Genomic DNA, 17,469 nt, shown 5'->3' on the forward strand with positions numbered 1-17,469 from the left:
TCCTGCTACTTCAGACACTTTCACTCATTTATGCTTCATATATGTGTTTCTTTCTAAATGGTCGTTCCCCTTTTCATTACGAGATCGGGCTTATTTTACAGAAGAAGTTTGTCGGTTTTGTCAGGATGTATTGGATTTTTCCATCTAAATAGAGACAGATCATTTGTCTTTAAAGAAACCCGATTAATAGATACAGCTATGTTTAGAATAATAGCAGTCCAACATGACTAACCAGATAAATCACTGTTTTTGGTATAAAACATAATAATAAATGGAAAATAATTTACCAGCAGGTGTATTAAAGTCAGGAACCAACAGACCCAACTTTGATGATATGAATACTCCTGGGTCTGTGTAATTGACTAATTAAGTAAAAGGGGCGTGTTCCAAAAAATAGCAGTGTGGAGTTCAATCAGTGAGATCATTCATTATGTGAAAGAAACGGGTGTCAATCAGGTTGCCCTTATTTAAGGATGAAGCCAGCACATGTTGTGCATGCAATTCTCTGTGAAAACTGATGAAAGATGGGTCGTGCCAAACATTGTTCAGAAGAAAAGCGTGCTTTGATTAAAAAGTTGATTGGAGAGGGGAAGACGTATAATAAAGTGCAGGAAATGATCGGCTGCTCAGCTAAAATGATCTCCAATGCTTTAAAATGGAAAGACAAACCAGAGAGACGTGGAAGAAAATGGAAGACTACCATTCGAATGGACCGAAGGATAGTCAGAATGGCAAAGACTAAGCCAAGGGTCTGCTCCAGGGAGATCAGAGACGGTCTGAAATTACCTGTGAGTGCTGTGACAATTAGAAGACGCTTATGTGAGGCTAATCTACCAGCAAGAAGCCCCCGCAAAGTCCCACTGTTGCAAACAAGACATGTGCTGAAGAGGATTGCATTTGCCAAACATCATGTCGACTGGCCTCTAGAGAAATGGAGAAACATTTTGTGGACTAAGATTGTTCTTTTTGGATCCAAGGGCCGCAGACAGTTTGTCAGACGACCCCCAAACACTGAATACAAGCCAGAGCACACTCTGAAGACCGTGAAGCATGGTGGTGCAAGCATCATGATATGGGGCTGTTTCTCTTACCATGGTGTCGGGCCTTTATATCGCATACCAGGGATCATGGATCAATTTGGATACATCACAATACTTGAGGAGGTCATGCTGCCTTATGCCGAATGGGAAATGCCCCTGAAATTGGTGTTTCAACAGGACAATGACCCCAAACAAACCAGTAAGCTTGGTTCCAGACCAACAAAATTGAGGTTATGGAGTGGCCAGCCCAATCCCCGGACCTTAATCCAATTGAGCACTTGTGGTGTGACATAAAATTTGCTGTTTCTGAGGCAAAACCCCAAAATACAGAGGAATTGTGGAAGGTTGTCCAATCTTCCTGGGCTGGCATACCTGTTCAGAGGTGGCAGAGGTTGGTTGACTCCATGCAGCACAGATGTGTAGCAGTTATCAAAAACAGGGGTTATTCAACGAAATATTAGTTAAGTAATTGTCAGGATTGCTAAATGTTAATATCTTTTCAGTTTATTTAGTAAATATTTGAGTTTGTAATGAGAAATGCCGACTGCTAATTTTTTGAACACAGAAATATCACCTTTTCCTTCATATTCTGTAAAGTAATTAAATATTGATACTTTTTTCTTCATGATTTGTTGTGCAATACCATGTGCAGCGTTCCTAATGAAAGAAAATAAAAAATATTATAAGGATTTTGAGCTTTATTCACTTTTTTAAAAACACTGTTACATAGCTGTAAATACAGATAGAGATCATTTGTCTTTAAAGAAACCCCTGATTAACATATAAAAGTGTTCCATAGTTCAACTGATATTATTCTACTTAAATCTATGAATTGAACTACGACTTGTGAGAATGTTCACTCTATTGATTACGTGCCTCATTTATGCCAGTCCAAAACCATAAACCAATCTTTCTGGGTTGTGACGACTAATTTTAATTTATTTAACATAGTTTTTCCAGGGAAAAAAACAACCTTTCTCATAATTAATTAGCTGATGCGTGTTTATGGCTTATTTGTTTTACAGAGAGAAGTTAATGTACATGTTTCTATCGTGGGATTGATTCACAATAGAATGTTTTGGATATTCTCTTCTTGCGTATGCAATTCAGCAGCTTTGTTCTTTAAATAAAGTACATTTTTGAGCTTCACTGCTTAGATTTAAACTTCGACTATCCGTTAGTCAACGATTAGTTGGCAAGTAGACGAATGATTATTATTATTCGTCCCAACACTAATAAAACTTTACAAATCATAAAAGATCCGACAGGCCCGGTGAGTCCAACACTCCCCCGGAGGCCCAGAAGCCAATGGGATGGCTGTAAATGACTCCCTCAGACCCACACGTCGTGTGGCGTGGTGATGTGACCTCACAGTGTCGCACTCCAGTTCTCAGGAAGCTGCGACTCCAGAATAGACCTGAGGACGTGTGTGTCCCCCGACCCCCCCCCCCCCCCCCCCCCCCCCCCCCCCCCCCCCGTCTGTCCTCGGCCATTAGATTGGAGTCGGTTGGCCGTGACCAGCCGCCGCAGCAAATTGTCAATTATGATGTTTATTGTGGAACACACAGCCAACTCTGTGGCCTCGGGGTGGGGTGGGGGTGGGACCTTCTCCCTCCTCCTCCTCCTCCTCCTCCTCCTCCTCCTCCTCTTCCTCTTCCTCTTCTCCTTCCTGGCTCGGTTCTTCCCTCCAGCTAATTTGGTGGCTGGTGTGTCGGACACCTGCCAGCGAGCCTAACAGAGATAACCATTTCTCCCTGGATTTCCCCCGGGAAGCAGCAGAGGAGGCCTCTTTAAGAAATTGCCTGGATCCACCTGGGGAGAGGTGGTGGTGGTGGTGGTGGTGGTGGGGGGGGGGTCATAAAATCACTCAGAATGGCGATGATGACAAACTGGACACGGTTCACCATTCCAGCTCAGTGATGAATCAAAAAAGACGAGCAAGGCCAAATAAAATTACAAGATTTTGTGTTTTTTTTATTCACATATACAGTACAAACATTCACTTTTTTTTAATTTGTCACTGAAGTGCAATTTACAGATCTTAGCAGCAAGTCTTAATATACTTTAATTTACATCATAATTAGACATTTGAGGATCTCTGTCACATCTTCAACATCTTTTATACACGTGGTTCGGTTTTCTTTTTGTTTTGTTTTTTTTGTACATATGTACACTTTTTGATACAATATTGCCATTCAGACATGCCTTATATTTATTATTTCCCAAAATAAAGATGTGAAATCTGTGTGATGCTGACGGCCGTTTGAAAACATGGCGATGGTCAATGCTGATATGGGCGACAACAAAACCAGCATGAAGAAAACCTGCAACAATCGCTGAGCACTGACACACAAACTCTGAGCATTTCAAGCAGATTTGAGGATTTTGTTTTGTGTGTGTGGACATTTCACTTATTTTGCAGCAGAAGTTTTCAATAAAATTGGCTTCATGTTGAGATTGGAGTCATTTTATGGAGTAATTGTTTGATTTTTAGCAAAAATATAGACTTTCATCCCGTCAAAAGTCTTATTAGGGTTTTTATTTGTCCGTCTTCTATACTGCTTATATCCTGTTCAGGGTGGTGGGAGGGCTTTCTTTACTAATATGAGCTCTGGAGCCAAAAAAAGGTCAAAAACACATAAGTTCATGAGAGTTATGTGTAGAAACGTTTCCTTTTGTGTTTGCGTTTGTACTGTAAATACCTTTATGGCCAAATATCTGAAGCCAGTTTAAAGTGAAGGCGACGTTTCAAACCCTCAGTGGTCGTCTAATAAGTGACAGTGGAATTATGAATGTATGAAGGAATAAACCGGCATCCTGCGCGTAGGCAGCCAGCTTTTAATGAATCTGGAATTACCTTTAAGAGTTACCTCGGAGCAGCTCGAGTGCTATTAATCTTGATGAGGGGATGTAAACACGGCCACAGTGGGGAACAGAGAGTGCCAGGCAGCCTAATCATAACAACACATGCGTTCTGCATTGCGGAGGTGAAATTAATAGCTGAAATCTGCCACTTGGATATAAATCAAAGCTACAGGTTTTAACCCCTGGAGCTATAAATCCAGCATGGGAGGACTGGTGAGTTAGTTTTCTGGAGGTGTAATAGAGTAGCTGATTGGTTGCATGAGGTGTAGGGTCAAATAAAAACACATTTTGTAATTCAGTTTTCATTTTTTATTGCGTGATATTTCACATGTTTGGGCCTGTTAATCTTGCTGGTTTGAATTTGACGGTTTCTCAGGTGAAGAAACCGTCAGGATTCATGTCAATCTGAGTCAATTGTCCCTTTATGGGACAAATAATGGTATTTAATCACTTCAGCTTTTTTCTTGTTTCTTCATAACAACCCTTTTTAAGTTGAATTTTTCTGAAGAAAAAAGCTTTTTGGAGGACATCCAGAGATAATTTGATCTTATTTTGAGATTTGTTTTGAGAAATAAGTTAAATAACTGAAGTCATGAAGTCATTTTTAACACTTTGCTAAATATTTTTTATGACATAAATAATATTCAGTTGGGATTTTGAGGTAAAATATTTTACAACAATATCTGAGGTTTGAATTCCTCCATTTCCAAATATTTAAACAAGGGTTCATTCATATTTTTTGTTGATTTAGAGGCGTCGAGCCATTCATATGATCACTAAGAAACACATTTGTCGCCTGTAATCAGATTACACTTCAAGTTCTCGATCAGACAGTTGAATCTGGTGTCGTCGTAGTGATCACAGAAATGAAACGCTCAGAGGTTTGTGTAAATGCACCGGTTGCCATCACTTCCTTAAAAAACATGAGTTGATGAGTCTAACAGGCGGTTGCACTGAAGCCTCACTGCGGCCGGGAGAGGTAAGATCCCAGCGGAAACCACTAGATGTCACTCTCACTACTTCCACGTTCCTGCTGAGCGGCTGCCTGGAGAGAGCACAGCAATGACACAACAACACAGTCATGGTAACAATGAGGACAAACACGGATCCGCATGGAGAAATCACACACACACACACGGAGTCCGTGGCCACCAGACAGACGCAGAACGGCGTGGGGTGCACATTTACATGGCGGCGGCGGGGCGGCGTCGGACATGAAGTCGAGACGGGCGGGGTTGAGGGTGGCCGTGGACCGCACGACTGCGACGCGAGTCGATCGGTTTCGGCGAGGCCCTCGCTAATGAGGGATGATGGAAACGTGTTATTGGAGAGCGCGGGAACCGACCGGGACGGCGAGGAATCGCTGAGGTCATTCAGGTCAAAAGACAGAAACAGAGAGCGAGAGAGAGCGAGAGAGAGAGAGATGAACAACTCCCTCTCCTTCCATCATCACCTCCACATGGACTGTAATGGCTGCGTTTATGTACCTCGCCTTCTCTCCAGCCACTGACGTAAGGATTGAAAAAAAAAGAAAGAAAGGGTGTATTAACCTGTCGTCGTGTCGTGTTACTCTGCCACGCTTGAAAGGCAACGTGTGGGAGGAGGGGGTGACGGAGGGTGAAAAGAGGGGTGAGTTAAAGAGAAGGACGATGGATGGCTGGAGAGAGAGAGAGAGAGAGAGAGAGAGAGAGAGAGAGAGAGAGAGAGAGAGAGAGAGAGAGAGAGCGGGGTCCACGTCCAATTACCAGCCCTGTCAGGGTGACGGCTGATGGAGAAAGAGGGAGTGAAGAGGGAAAAGAGAGGGACAGCCTCTCTCTCTCTCTCTCTCTGTCTCTCTCTCTCTGTCTCTCTCTCTCTGTCTCTCTCTCTCTCTCTCTCCCTCTCTGTCTCTCTCTCTCTCTCTCTCTCTCTCTCTCTCTCTCTCTCCCCCGTGGCTCGGCTCCTCAGCGGGAGCCTTGGGGCCCGGAAATAGCTGATGACAAGATAGCGGCTGCCTTTCATTCTGCTCAAGGTTACCCCGCCCTTCCTTGACAGGCACAGAACGGAGGCGGAGGTGGGGGTGGTGGTTTGGGTATTTAGGAGGGTGTTTGCTTAAACCTGTGTCGTCCATCTTTCCGGGTCTCCTTTCTTCTCAGCTCACCTTCCACACTTTCTCTGACCGAGGCCCTGTTTTCAAGTGGAGAAGCGTCGTTACTGAGCTTTCCTTTCAGAAAAGTTCTGCAACATCTTGAGGACGACGCCCGTTTACACGGAAACGGCAGAAATGCTGAGAAATCATGTAGTCATAATTTAGGGCCACTAGTGGGTGCTGTTGATTGTTTTTGTAATGAAACCACACTCAGATTACAACATGCGACGCACATTAACAATGGGAGTACACAGACATTCTAGTGGACAGATGACCAAGTTGGATTGTTACTATGGTGACTGTCAAAATAAAACTACCAAGTCCCAGGAGAATAAGCGCTGGGAGCCTTGACACTCTGGAGACAAACATTGTTCTTATTGTCCGTCTACTGAGCATGTGAAGAAGAACTATTTACTACGTAGTGGACACCGAGCCAGAGTGTTTACAAATAGTTGCTTTTTCGACGTTTCCATGACGACAGAGTTGGGAGCCGTTTTCAAAAAATCGCATTTTCAGTGGCACAATGAAACTTTTGCTTTTTCACTTGAAAACGTGCGAACGGGGCCTGAGTGGAGGATCTGGAATGAAACACACACACACACACACACACACACACACACACACACACACACACACACACACACACACACACACACACACACACACACACACACACACACACACACACACACACACACACACACACACACACACACACACACACACACAGGTGGGGTGATGGCGTTACCCTGCAAAAGGTATGAGGGTGTGAATAATGGAGTGTTTTTATAAAAAAATAAAGGTTAAACACACACACACACACACACACACACACACACACACACACACACACACAGACACACACACACTGCTCCTCAAACCGACAGCAGGAACTGTTCCTGCTCCGGTGGTTTCTTGACCCAGGTGCCGAGGCCCGTCTCCTGCAGGGATTTGAACCACTGCTGCTTGGCTGTCTGGTACGGACGAGCCGCCATCTTGGCCTCGCAGTACATGATCTGGCGGTCGGCCGAGTCAGACACGTGGATCCCCAACTGGACGAGCAAAAGAGAGAGAGAGAAAACAGAGAATCAGTTAGTGAGATAAAAGGGAGGTAAAGTTGGGGCAAAAGAGGGCAAAAGGTTTATGGGGGGGGCAAAAGAAGAAGAAGAGGAGCGAGCAAAACAAAACGAATGAGCCGGCACAAATGCATTTGGGTGGGGTGGGGTTGGGAGGAGGGGGGATGGGGGGGGCTTCAACAGCTGTGTAATCTCCCCATTTAAATTTCACAAGCAATTGAACATTCTCTGTGCTTTTTGTGCATTCCTATTGTCGCGAGGGGGAAACAATGAAGATCGGAGGAGAGACAAGAGAGGAGCGAGAGAGAGAGAGAGAGAGAGAGAGAGGAGGAGGAGAGAGAGAGAGCAAAAGTTTCTTCTGGAGATTAGTGCGACTGCTCTTGCGTGGCCCGTCTATACGGCGTGCGGGGAGCACTTAGGGCGGGGGCCTCCTCGAGTACTTTTCCAAATAATTATGGTTTTATAGTCATTATGCTTTAACGGCGCCGCCGTTTGCCGATGCAGCCGGCGTCTGTTACGTAAAGTTTCCGAATGGAACTCAAAGTGCGTCGAGGAGAGAAGATCCGCGCTGGCGCTCCCGGGTACGCCGCGACGAGGGCAGATGTTGCCAGGTTGAGGCGTTTGTCAGCGGTGGCGAGGAGACCGTTTGTCTGTTCGAGCGTCTGCAGATTTCCCGTTCGGTCAAAGTTGGTTTCATCTGACGAGCAGCCATTTTTATGTGTGCCGTCTCCACCTCAGCCATAGCAGGATTAATGATAACGTGAGGTAGAGAGGTTGGATGGACACAAACGTTGCATCTGAATACGTTCTCCAGGTTTAGAGAAGATCATTTAACGCCACACTCATGATGAAGACCTTTATGAGCGAGCATTTGAAGGACAGTAGTGGGGCGATGAGAGTCTTTGAAGGTCTTTGACTTGCTCGGCGCTGATTCAGTGTCAGGGAGATATAATGTCATGCTTTGCCTCAGTTTGCTGACAGTGCATTATCTTGGCCACTGGATGTGACACTCTCCTTGTTTTTAATGCTCTTCATGGACATCCGATTAGAAAGATTAAGTTTGATATTCATGATCCGACATGTTATATTGGCCAACAGAATGAAGCTACTTGGATCGAGCAATAGAAAGATTAATGGGGGTTGCATGAAGGTTTGCACGGATTCGAGGCCAATTGGTGACCCTCAATTGCCCCTTAATCTGCAAAGGCCTTTGGATCTGGAGGACTTAGTTCCAGTATTTGCATGTCGGCAGCGATTGTAGGTTCAATGCTCAAATACCGTTGATGAACAATGGCTTGTAATGTGGGTTTAGTCTCCTAAGAAAGCTTTTCTCTATTGTATGTTTATATTGTTTTTACATAAAGGCATTTAAGACGTTTTATTGTTCTGTGTTTGCATATTCTAATATTCTACCGACGTATACACTCTTTGAATAGAGCTGATGCGAGGAGATCATTGCACCGGCACACGAGCGCACTAGATACTTACGCACACATTCGATCCAGTGTTTCTATCGTTATTGAAGACATTGCAGTTTATTGATTTACATGTTTGTTTGTTTTTATTGTAATTACATTCTGCTAATGTGAATCCTTTATACACCCTATATTCATTTATTTATTTATCTATCTATCATCAGAGCACAATTTTCAAGCAATTTAGTAATGATATATTTCTTTCAATTTTCAGTTTTTTTTTCATTTGCTGGTTTCAGATTATTTATAAATGACCTCAGCACACTCCACCCCATCATCTTTTGAATAAGGGCAAGCTTTGTTCATCAGCTGATGATGATATGATGATCCGCTCAGACTTGAATAAAGAGTGGACGGTTTTAGTTGTTCTTTTGTTTTTTTTTGCAGGGGTACAAATAAGTGAACCATTTATCTAAATTAAATGGGATTATTCCACAGCCTTATATTAATTAAACAGGACAACATCATGTATTTTGCAGCAAGTTAAAGATACAACCCAGAAGGTCTTCTTTTTAATTAACTTTTAATTAGCAGGACTTCATCCACAGCGGACATTTCCACATGTCGAAACAAGTGGGGGGAACAATGCAATTAATAGCACTGACAATCACCGAGTTCCATTTACTTTTCTTGGTTAAATCGTGGTGTGAACGGGGAAGTGTCTGCAGCGAGAGAAGAAGCTCGTGGAGGGAGATGAGTCACAGGTTCTGTCAGTTTTCTTGCCGTTTCCTTCCATTTCACGTTTCCTCCTCACAGGCGCACTGGGATCACCCGTATAATTACACTCTGTGATACCGCCGTCACTCCGTGTTATGGCCATCAACTTTAATTATCTCAACTTTGTTTGTGGAGGTCTCCTGTAGTGAAGTGGTGACTTAAACAAAACAAAAAACAAAAAACTCAACTGCAAATCTTGTATTATGAGCTCATGTTGTCACTCTGTCTGTGAAAGAGTGTAAAATACAACAATCGTCTGCAGCCTCCTCCGTCAGGAGTGCAGAGAGGCAGAATGTAAGTGAATGTGAAGTACCTCACTATGAATGATAAACGGATGTTAAATTCACCTATACTCCACCCTGAGTGAGGATGAGCTGAACTACAGTGTGTTACTTCGAGTGTATTAACTTATATAATTATATAAGTTAATATGTTGTAAGACAACAAAGGGAGTGCATCATATCTTATATATCTCCTCAAGAATGCGGATGCTTGGTTTAGATGAGATGATGTTGGATTTCCTTATATGGTCATTTCCTAAATTCACAGAAAAAAGCAGGACCACGAGGCAATTGATAAATATGTGTGCTTTGAAGAAGAGGGCAGTTTAAAGAGACAAAGATGATGAACGCCTTGTTTACACAACAATGTTTTCAAGTGGAAACCAAAAAAAAGTTTGGGGGGCTGTTTACTTTTCGAAAATGCTCCGACCCCGTCTCTGTGTAGACTTCGGAAAACGCAACTTTTCTGAAACCGTGCTATTGCACATGCTCAGTAGAAGGACAAAAACAACAATGGCGGCCTCCACCGTGTCATAGTCTATAGTACCCTGGGACTTGGTAGTTTTATAGTTGACAGTCACCGTAATAACAATCCAACTTCATCGTCTGACCATACGAATGTCTGTGCAGTCCCATTGTTATTGTTTACAGCATATTGTTCTCTGCTGCACGTCTGTGCGTGGTTTCATTACAAAAACAACCAACAGCGCCCACGAGCGGCACCTACATGAAAACAACATAATTTTCAGCCTTTCTGCTGTTCCCGTGTAAACTGGCTCCGTTTTCTAAACGTGGAACGATGTGTTTTCACATGTTCAATAGAGCATTCGACAGAAAACTAAAAGAAAGTTTAGTCTTGCTGGTGTTCATCTCTGACTCGTTGGGTCTGGAGTCTCCTGATAGACTCGACGTGTCGTTTCCACCCATTCACGCACACGCCATGCAACGCCTTCATCCACCATCGGAGGCAAATCAGGGCTTGAGCGTTTCACACAAGGACATTTTTGATTAATAAACTGGCTTGACGGGGATGAAACCGGCAGATTTATGGATTCTTGATGTTCAGTCCTCACCTTGCGGTACAGCCTGTTCCAGCGGGTGAACAGGGCGTGCTTGCAGAGACGCGAGGGAGTCCCTGAGTCACGCCGCCGCCCCGTCGCCGTGTTGACCACCTCCAGCTGGGCGTCGCCCAGCGTCCAGTTGACGCTCACACACGAGGCCTTCCCCGGCTGCTGGTACTCGGTGCTGCTCAGCCCTACGGGGGGAGACGGAGGTCGGGAAAGTTCTTCATTACATGTGAGGTGCCCAAAAAAAAAAAAAAGAAAGCAAACATTTCACAAGTGTCTTAAAAACATAATGCACTTGTGAGTATACATTTGCAACTGTGTGTTTTATCCTTGTTGTTTCGTTTAACCTTCCTTCACCCTCGCCTCGCTCTCTCTCCCTGAGGCTAATGGCGATCATAAAGTTTTGCAGCGCTGCAAAAAAATAAATAAATAAATAAAAAAACAACTCGAAACTGCATGGCTGTTTATGTGATGCTCTGATCCAGCCTCAGAGGCGGAGGGTTGGACAGAGAGGCCTATCCAGCAGGTATGAAATATGTTCCTGCCATTATACGAGTGCTGATTTGCTCCTGCGTCCCTGAAGTTATGTCCGAGTGTTGCCAGCAGTATAAGCTGTAAATAGCATCTCCAGCCACAAAGATCAAGTGCTGCCTACAGTGGACTGTCACTTCCCTCTGCCCTCCGACCCCCCCCCCCCCCCCCCCCCCCCCCCCCCCGGGAAAGAAAAAGCACAGCAAAGCAGAGGAAAGAAAAAGGGAGAAGCGAAGTGGAGGTGAGTGCCGGTCACGTTGGATTCTATATAGAGAAGTCGCTGGTCGGCGTTTGGAGAGCAGGTGTTGGCGGAGGTGGCGGCACTGTGGAGGAAACGGAGCTGACAGCGGTGCAAGACGCCAGCGAGGGCTCGGGGCAAAAAATGTTGGGTGAGTAAAACAAAGTGATGTAAAAGCCCGAAGCTTTAGGAAAAAATGTCGTGGCTCGTCTGTAGCGGCTCCCTGAAGCTTTCAGAACATGTAATGCAAATAAACATTTTGCTTTCAATTATATCTACTTTGCGTTCCACCAAAAAAATTATGTTTCGCCGAAAATCGTCAAATTGATGTGACTAAAATCACTTTGGTGGGAAAGAGGAAAAAAAAGGAGAAAAAAAGGGAAAAAAGAAAGAAAATTGGAAAAAGGAAGTTAAAGGGAGGGTAAAACAAAAGGAACAGTTAAAACTGCTCTAACTATCTAACAGAGTTGCTATAAACAGCTAAAATAGCTATAGAGGCTAAAATATGACTAATCCAGAAAAATACATGAAAAAACTAGAAAAGATAAAATTAGAATCAAATATATCGAAATCGTACCTGTGACACTTCATGAATGCAAAGTCTACTAGAGTATTTAAAGCAATGTGTGTTTTTTTTTTTTTTTCCTTTCAATCTCACATGTTTTGCGGCAATTTTTGGGGGGGTGGAAAATTGTGAAAACGGCTGAGTCGGTCATAAAGATTGCAGACCTCTGTGTCTCACCGAGTAAAGAAAGCTGCAAAATACATTTGTGATAAACTTTTACTGGTTAGAATTTGAAGGTTTGACTTACTTTGTCTGACATCAAGACTCAAAACAACTCAGCCCTCTCCATTACACTGGGTTAAGGTTCGGGCCCCATTTACACAATGTTTTTCAGTGAAAGCTTTCATTGCGTTTACACGACAACGGTGCTTGGAGCAACTGAAAAGATAATACAAATAAAACTTTTCCGAAACGACAACGCAGAAACGATCACTTTCACTTCACAGAGGATCTCTAACTGTTCCTTTCATTTTTGTGCTTTGCATTTGAGATTAACCAGAGTGTAATTAAAGACAGAACGCTCCTTTATGTTATTCTACAATGTTCAGATGCGAAGCAGACACTAATAAAGAACAACAAACGGTAGTGACTCCAAAATGACGACTGTACCAGTGTCAGTGGGTATTTGCAGAACGTGTCTGAGCGCGTGTTCTCCACAGTAAACCTGTAAAACTGCCTTCAAAAGGAGCAGATCCACTTCCAGCACACTTATTTATGTGACATCCAGGCACCTCCAGCGCGCGAAGTGACGGCTGAACAACAGCCGCCTCTGATCTCATCGGCTGACAGATGGCTTGTTATAATACAATACCTGATCTACAATACCACAATACATGCCTGCAGATCATCTCGCCACCTTCCCCACCGCTCATTTCCCCCCGTCTGCACTCTCCCCCATTCACCGCTTCTCACCTCGTCCTTTCTGTTGCTCCCTAGAACTGGAATGAATTGCCTGCCACAGTAACAATTCTCCAAGTCTCTTATTACCCATCTCCTCTCTCCTGTGCAGACGCACCTCTTTGAACAAAAGCCCCCCCCCCCCATCCATCCATCCATCCTGCCTCCTTCCTTCTTCCCCTCGCTCCATTCATGGCTCATTTCATCCCTTCAATGGCTCTGACTCGTCTGTTTCTGTAATAGCCAATTTGATTTTCCCTTCATTGAAGACTTGATCAATTCCTCTTCTGGGAAGTGTTTGGCAGACATGAAAGAGGCAGAATTAGAGCACTGGGTTGTGGGATTCGTGGCTGTTCGAGCGCACATGTCCCGCAGCTGCTGCGTGTTCGTGTTTTTCACGCCGCATCCCTCCTGCATCGCCGCATCGCCGCATGGCTGCAGGCCTCTCCGAGGCGCTCCTCCAGAGGACGGAGCGGCGGAGCGGGACTTCCACACCGTCTGGCTTGATGGCAGAGAATGAAAGGTTGCTGGTTTAAATCTCTGTTGGTTATCAGTTTGTTGTTTCTGTTAATTGTCAACTTTTTCAGTTTCCTGGGTTTATAACGTGACATTCAGGTCAGGCTTGTACAGCTGTGATTTTAGATCCACACAAGTTTTAGTTGTGAAAGCAGAATTGCACTGAAAAGGCGTCTGTGGTCACGGGACAGGCGTCATTGATATTTTATCTGATAACCTCAATTCTTTACATGAACTCATACGAGTATCATCACAAACACAACCAACAAGGGCTGAAACAACTCATCGATTTAATCGATTATAAAAATAGTTGTGTACAAAACTTTCTTAATTTTTTTGGGGTCCGTTTACGCGACAGCGGTGTTCAGATCTACTGCATCCATGACTTTTTTTTTTTATATACCGGCTCCCAAGGTGGAAGTTTTCTTTCACAGGTGTGATTCCCCCCTGCAGAGACTGCCAGAGACTATGGATCAGTGTTATTGCGCTGCCCCCCCCAGGGTAAATAGTTCCTTCTGCTCAAGTGCCAGTAAATAAACATGGCGGCCCCCATAGTGGTATGACTCACGGTCCGTACTCTAGTTTCATCGTCCTTATACGTATATATATAAATTAATAGTTGAGACTCACCCCCGATAGCATCCGATTCATTGTCTGTCTATAACAATGTTGGGTTCTCTTGGTTTTGCTCACATTTACAGCGTATTGTTCTCTGCACACATCTGTGTGGTTTCAATAACAAAAGAAGCAACAGCGCCCTCCCGTGGCCTGGCATACTAACTACATCGTTGTCAGTGGGTCCGCTGCTGCGGTGTAAACGCAACACTTTTTTTTAAATGGATTAGGTGTCGTCACATGAAACATTGTCGTGGAAACAGGTGAATGTGTTTATAGTGAATATGGATGTAACAATCAACTGCTGCGTAGTGATCTGCAGACCAGCTTATTATCACATCTGGACACATGAAAAGTGAAGACAGCAGCTGGGAAATAAGCTTGAAGCCGGCTGTTGTTTCCTTTATCTGCGTCTGTCCTGATGCCTCACATTCCCCCCCCAAAAAAACACCGGCGTCCTGTCAGTCTGCTCCTCGAGCGGCGGCAGGGCGACAGTGAAGGACGACTCGGCCCATCGACGCGTTCGGCCCTCGGGGTCCAGGTGGAGCTGCTTTGGCGGCGCGCGATAAGAGCGGGGGCTCCACGATGCCCGGGAGTATCTTCCTCTAAGTGTGTGTGTGTGTGTGTGTGTGTGTGTGTGGGGGGGGGGGGGGGGGGGGGGGGTCCTTTTAAAAATCACCCTGGACTCACAATAGCTGGGGAGCGCATCGGAGCCGGTGGAAGGACGGTAGAGGACATGGCGGTGGGGACATCTGAATGCAAGAGGCGTTCTGTCTTCCCTCAGCCCGTCTCTCTCTCGCTCTATCTGTCCGAGCTCCCTTCAGACTGAATGGCTGTCTGATGAGAGCTGTGATTACATTGATTCAGTGTAGGGCCATCTCCGCTGTGTGTCCATCTCCTTCACCCTTCTACCCTCCGATGGACTGCTGCTACTCCAAGTACTCCGACATTCTGCTTTTTGATGGATGACACCAAAGCACAGAACCCTAAATATGAACTGCAGCAGGAAGTAAAAGACCTCTGCGGGCAAGTCAAATGACTCCATTTAAAAATGCCATTGACTAATCCTGAGAAATTCTCGCAGAGAACTATTAATAATCCCGATAAAGACAGGCCGAATTTACCCAGAGGGGCCCCCCTCTCCCCCCTCGCGTGCCCTTCAAGAAGCACACCCAAAAACCTGAAGAAAGCATCTGCTGGGGACTTATCCGCAGTGTGTATCCGACAGGATATAATGTGTTTTCCCTGTCACCGATTGTCACCGTCTTTGTTCTTATCAGAGATCCCCAGCAAGCGAGCGCGCCCCACATCTCGTCTGTCGCTCAACCGCCGCGGCTGGCCCAGATGGGAAGTGATGGCTGACGCCGTCTCTACAAGCTGGGTGTCATTCAGATCCTCTTCCAGCATTCATCTTCACTACAAACGGAGGCCCGGGGTCTCGGCGGAGCCCCCCCGAGAACAGACGTGCCAGGCAACTTCTTAGCTGTAGCTTGACTGGCTGGCACTGAGTTGCGTTTGTTATGCGTGTGTTTTTTTTTTTTTGGGGGGGGGGGGGGGGGTTGTTCCATATATGTGATCTGTTTTGAAGCTTTCGACACATTTATTCACAGAAAAGCGAAGAAGCAGACGAGTGTATACAGGTTTCCCTTAATGTACGTGACTTTTTTGCGACACAGTACCGTCGGATCTAACAGGAGGGAATAGATACGTCTGGAAATGTTACGAGCAGGTTGAGACATGTACATGTTTTCTCCGAGGAGGTTACAGCCGTGTGTCTTAAATGAATAAACTCCATGCAACCTTGTTTTTCTGGAACATACACGGTGATCAAACTTTATCTTAACCTTGTAGGTTTAGAAGATGAGAAGCGTCGATGTTTCCTTTGGTGAGTCATTCTTACATTGTCAAATTACAGGTACACTGATCTGCACATGCCAACATGGACGTTTACATACATGTAAACAGTCTCTCTCTCTTTCGCCTGTGCGTTCAGGTTATATTTATTACTTACAATTACACACCCTTTGTATTCCATCATTTTACATTCCACAAGTTGTTTACTCCCTATTAAAACCACTGCTTTAAGTGAAAAATTAGTTATTTTGGGTTTTCGTTCCAGAAAAGTTTCACGTTTACATGAACGTTTTCATAAAGTTCTAACTTGTGAGTCGTTTTTCAAAAAGCTTTGTTGTCAGTGACTCTGAGGCACATTGTTGGGTAAACAGACACCCAAAATGCTACAAAAGCTTTTCCTCTACCATCGTAATAGAATAGAATAGAATTGAAATACTATATTAATCCCAGAGGGAAGTTAAAAACAGAAATCAGTCTTGTGTAAATGGGCCTTGGAAAGATATTGTGTGACCAGAAGACTAACTTGCAGCGCTCAACGTGTATTTATGCAGAGGTTTTTTTTTTCCCACATGGTCTCCACTTCTTATGAGCTTTAATATTTTGACAGTTGTGACCTTTGCGGAAGGGAGAGCAGAGAAACCTGGCGACTTACAAAAAGCTTGACGAAAAGGAAAAGGAAAGCCACTCCGGTACCTGCTGGATGACCTTCATACAGCGGCAACAAACACTTTCACCGTGTCACTTTCTGACGTGAAGACTTCCTCAAGTCCAACAGTCTTAAAGTGTAATTTATCACAGTCACCTTGACGTGTGTGTGTGTGTGTGTGTGTGTGTGTGTGTGTGTGTGTGTGTGTGTGTGTGTGTGTGTGTGTGTGTGTGTGTGTGTGTGTGTGTGTGTGTGTGTGTGTGTGTGTGTGCGTGTCGTACCGCTGAGCAGGGGCTGGTTCCGTCGGTACGTTGGGGGCAGGGGGCCGAGGCGCTCCTGCCGCTGGCTCAGGACTCGGCTCAGGTGCCCCGTGTGACGCAGGCTGCCCACAGTCACACTGTGCAGGTACAACGGCTCCACAAAGTGGCTCAGCAGCGCCCCCTGCAGGCCCAGGATATTCCACCTGACGGGGAGCAAGGAGAGGAGGAGTGAAAAAAGGAAGCCCAAAGAATGTGTTGGGGGGGGGGGGGTGACAGAGACAGAATCAGGAGGGAAAATGGTGAGGGGTGAGGAAAAGAGAGACTGATGTGAGAGCTTCGATGACAGGTAGAGACAATTTGATCATTATCTTGATGTGGGACGTGATGAATAACAGACTGGCAAAACACACACACACACACACACACACACACACACACACACACACACACACACACACACACACACACACACACACACACACACACACACACACACACACACACACACACACACACACACACACACACACACACACACACACACACACACACAAATGCCCATCCTCTTCCCTCAGAGACAGGAACCATCATCACCAACAACAACACAGCCAAAGGTCAGTACATCAACATTCATTATGTGGAACAACACATTAGCATGTGTGCATTCATCAGTGGCAGCGGGGTTAATGCACTGCACG

General features: G+C 44.9%; 1 protein-coding gene across 1 annotated transcript in view; it reads right to left on the reverse strand.

Moving 5' to 3' along the window:
* Nucleotides 1-6,908: 6,908 nt before the first annotated feature.
* The window catches only part of adarb2 (adenosine deaminase RNA specific B2 (inactive)), a gene marked incomplete at both ends in the record, with an annotated part of 200,587 nt that continues 190,026 nt past the window's right edge, over nt 6,909-17,469 (reverse strand). Inside the window, 3 exons of the mRNA XM_080489089.1 lie at nt 6,909-7,085; nt 10,656-10,837; nt 16,793-16,974. Coding sequence (XP_080345215.1) covers nt 6,909-7,085; nt 10,656-10,837; nt 16,793-16,974 — 541 coding nt within the window. The remainder of the gene's footprint in view (nt 7,086-10,655; nt 10,838-16,792; nt 16,975-17,469) is intronic.

The sequence above is a fragment of the Lipophrys pholis genome (genome assembly GCF_963383615.2).
Source record: "Lipophrys pholis genome assembly, chromosome: 20".
Lineage (NCBI taxonomy): Eukaryota > Metazoa > Chordata > Actinopteri > Blenniiformes > Blenniidae > Lipophrys > Lipophrys pholis.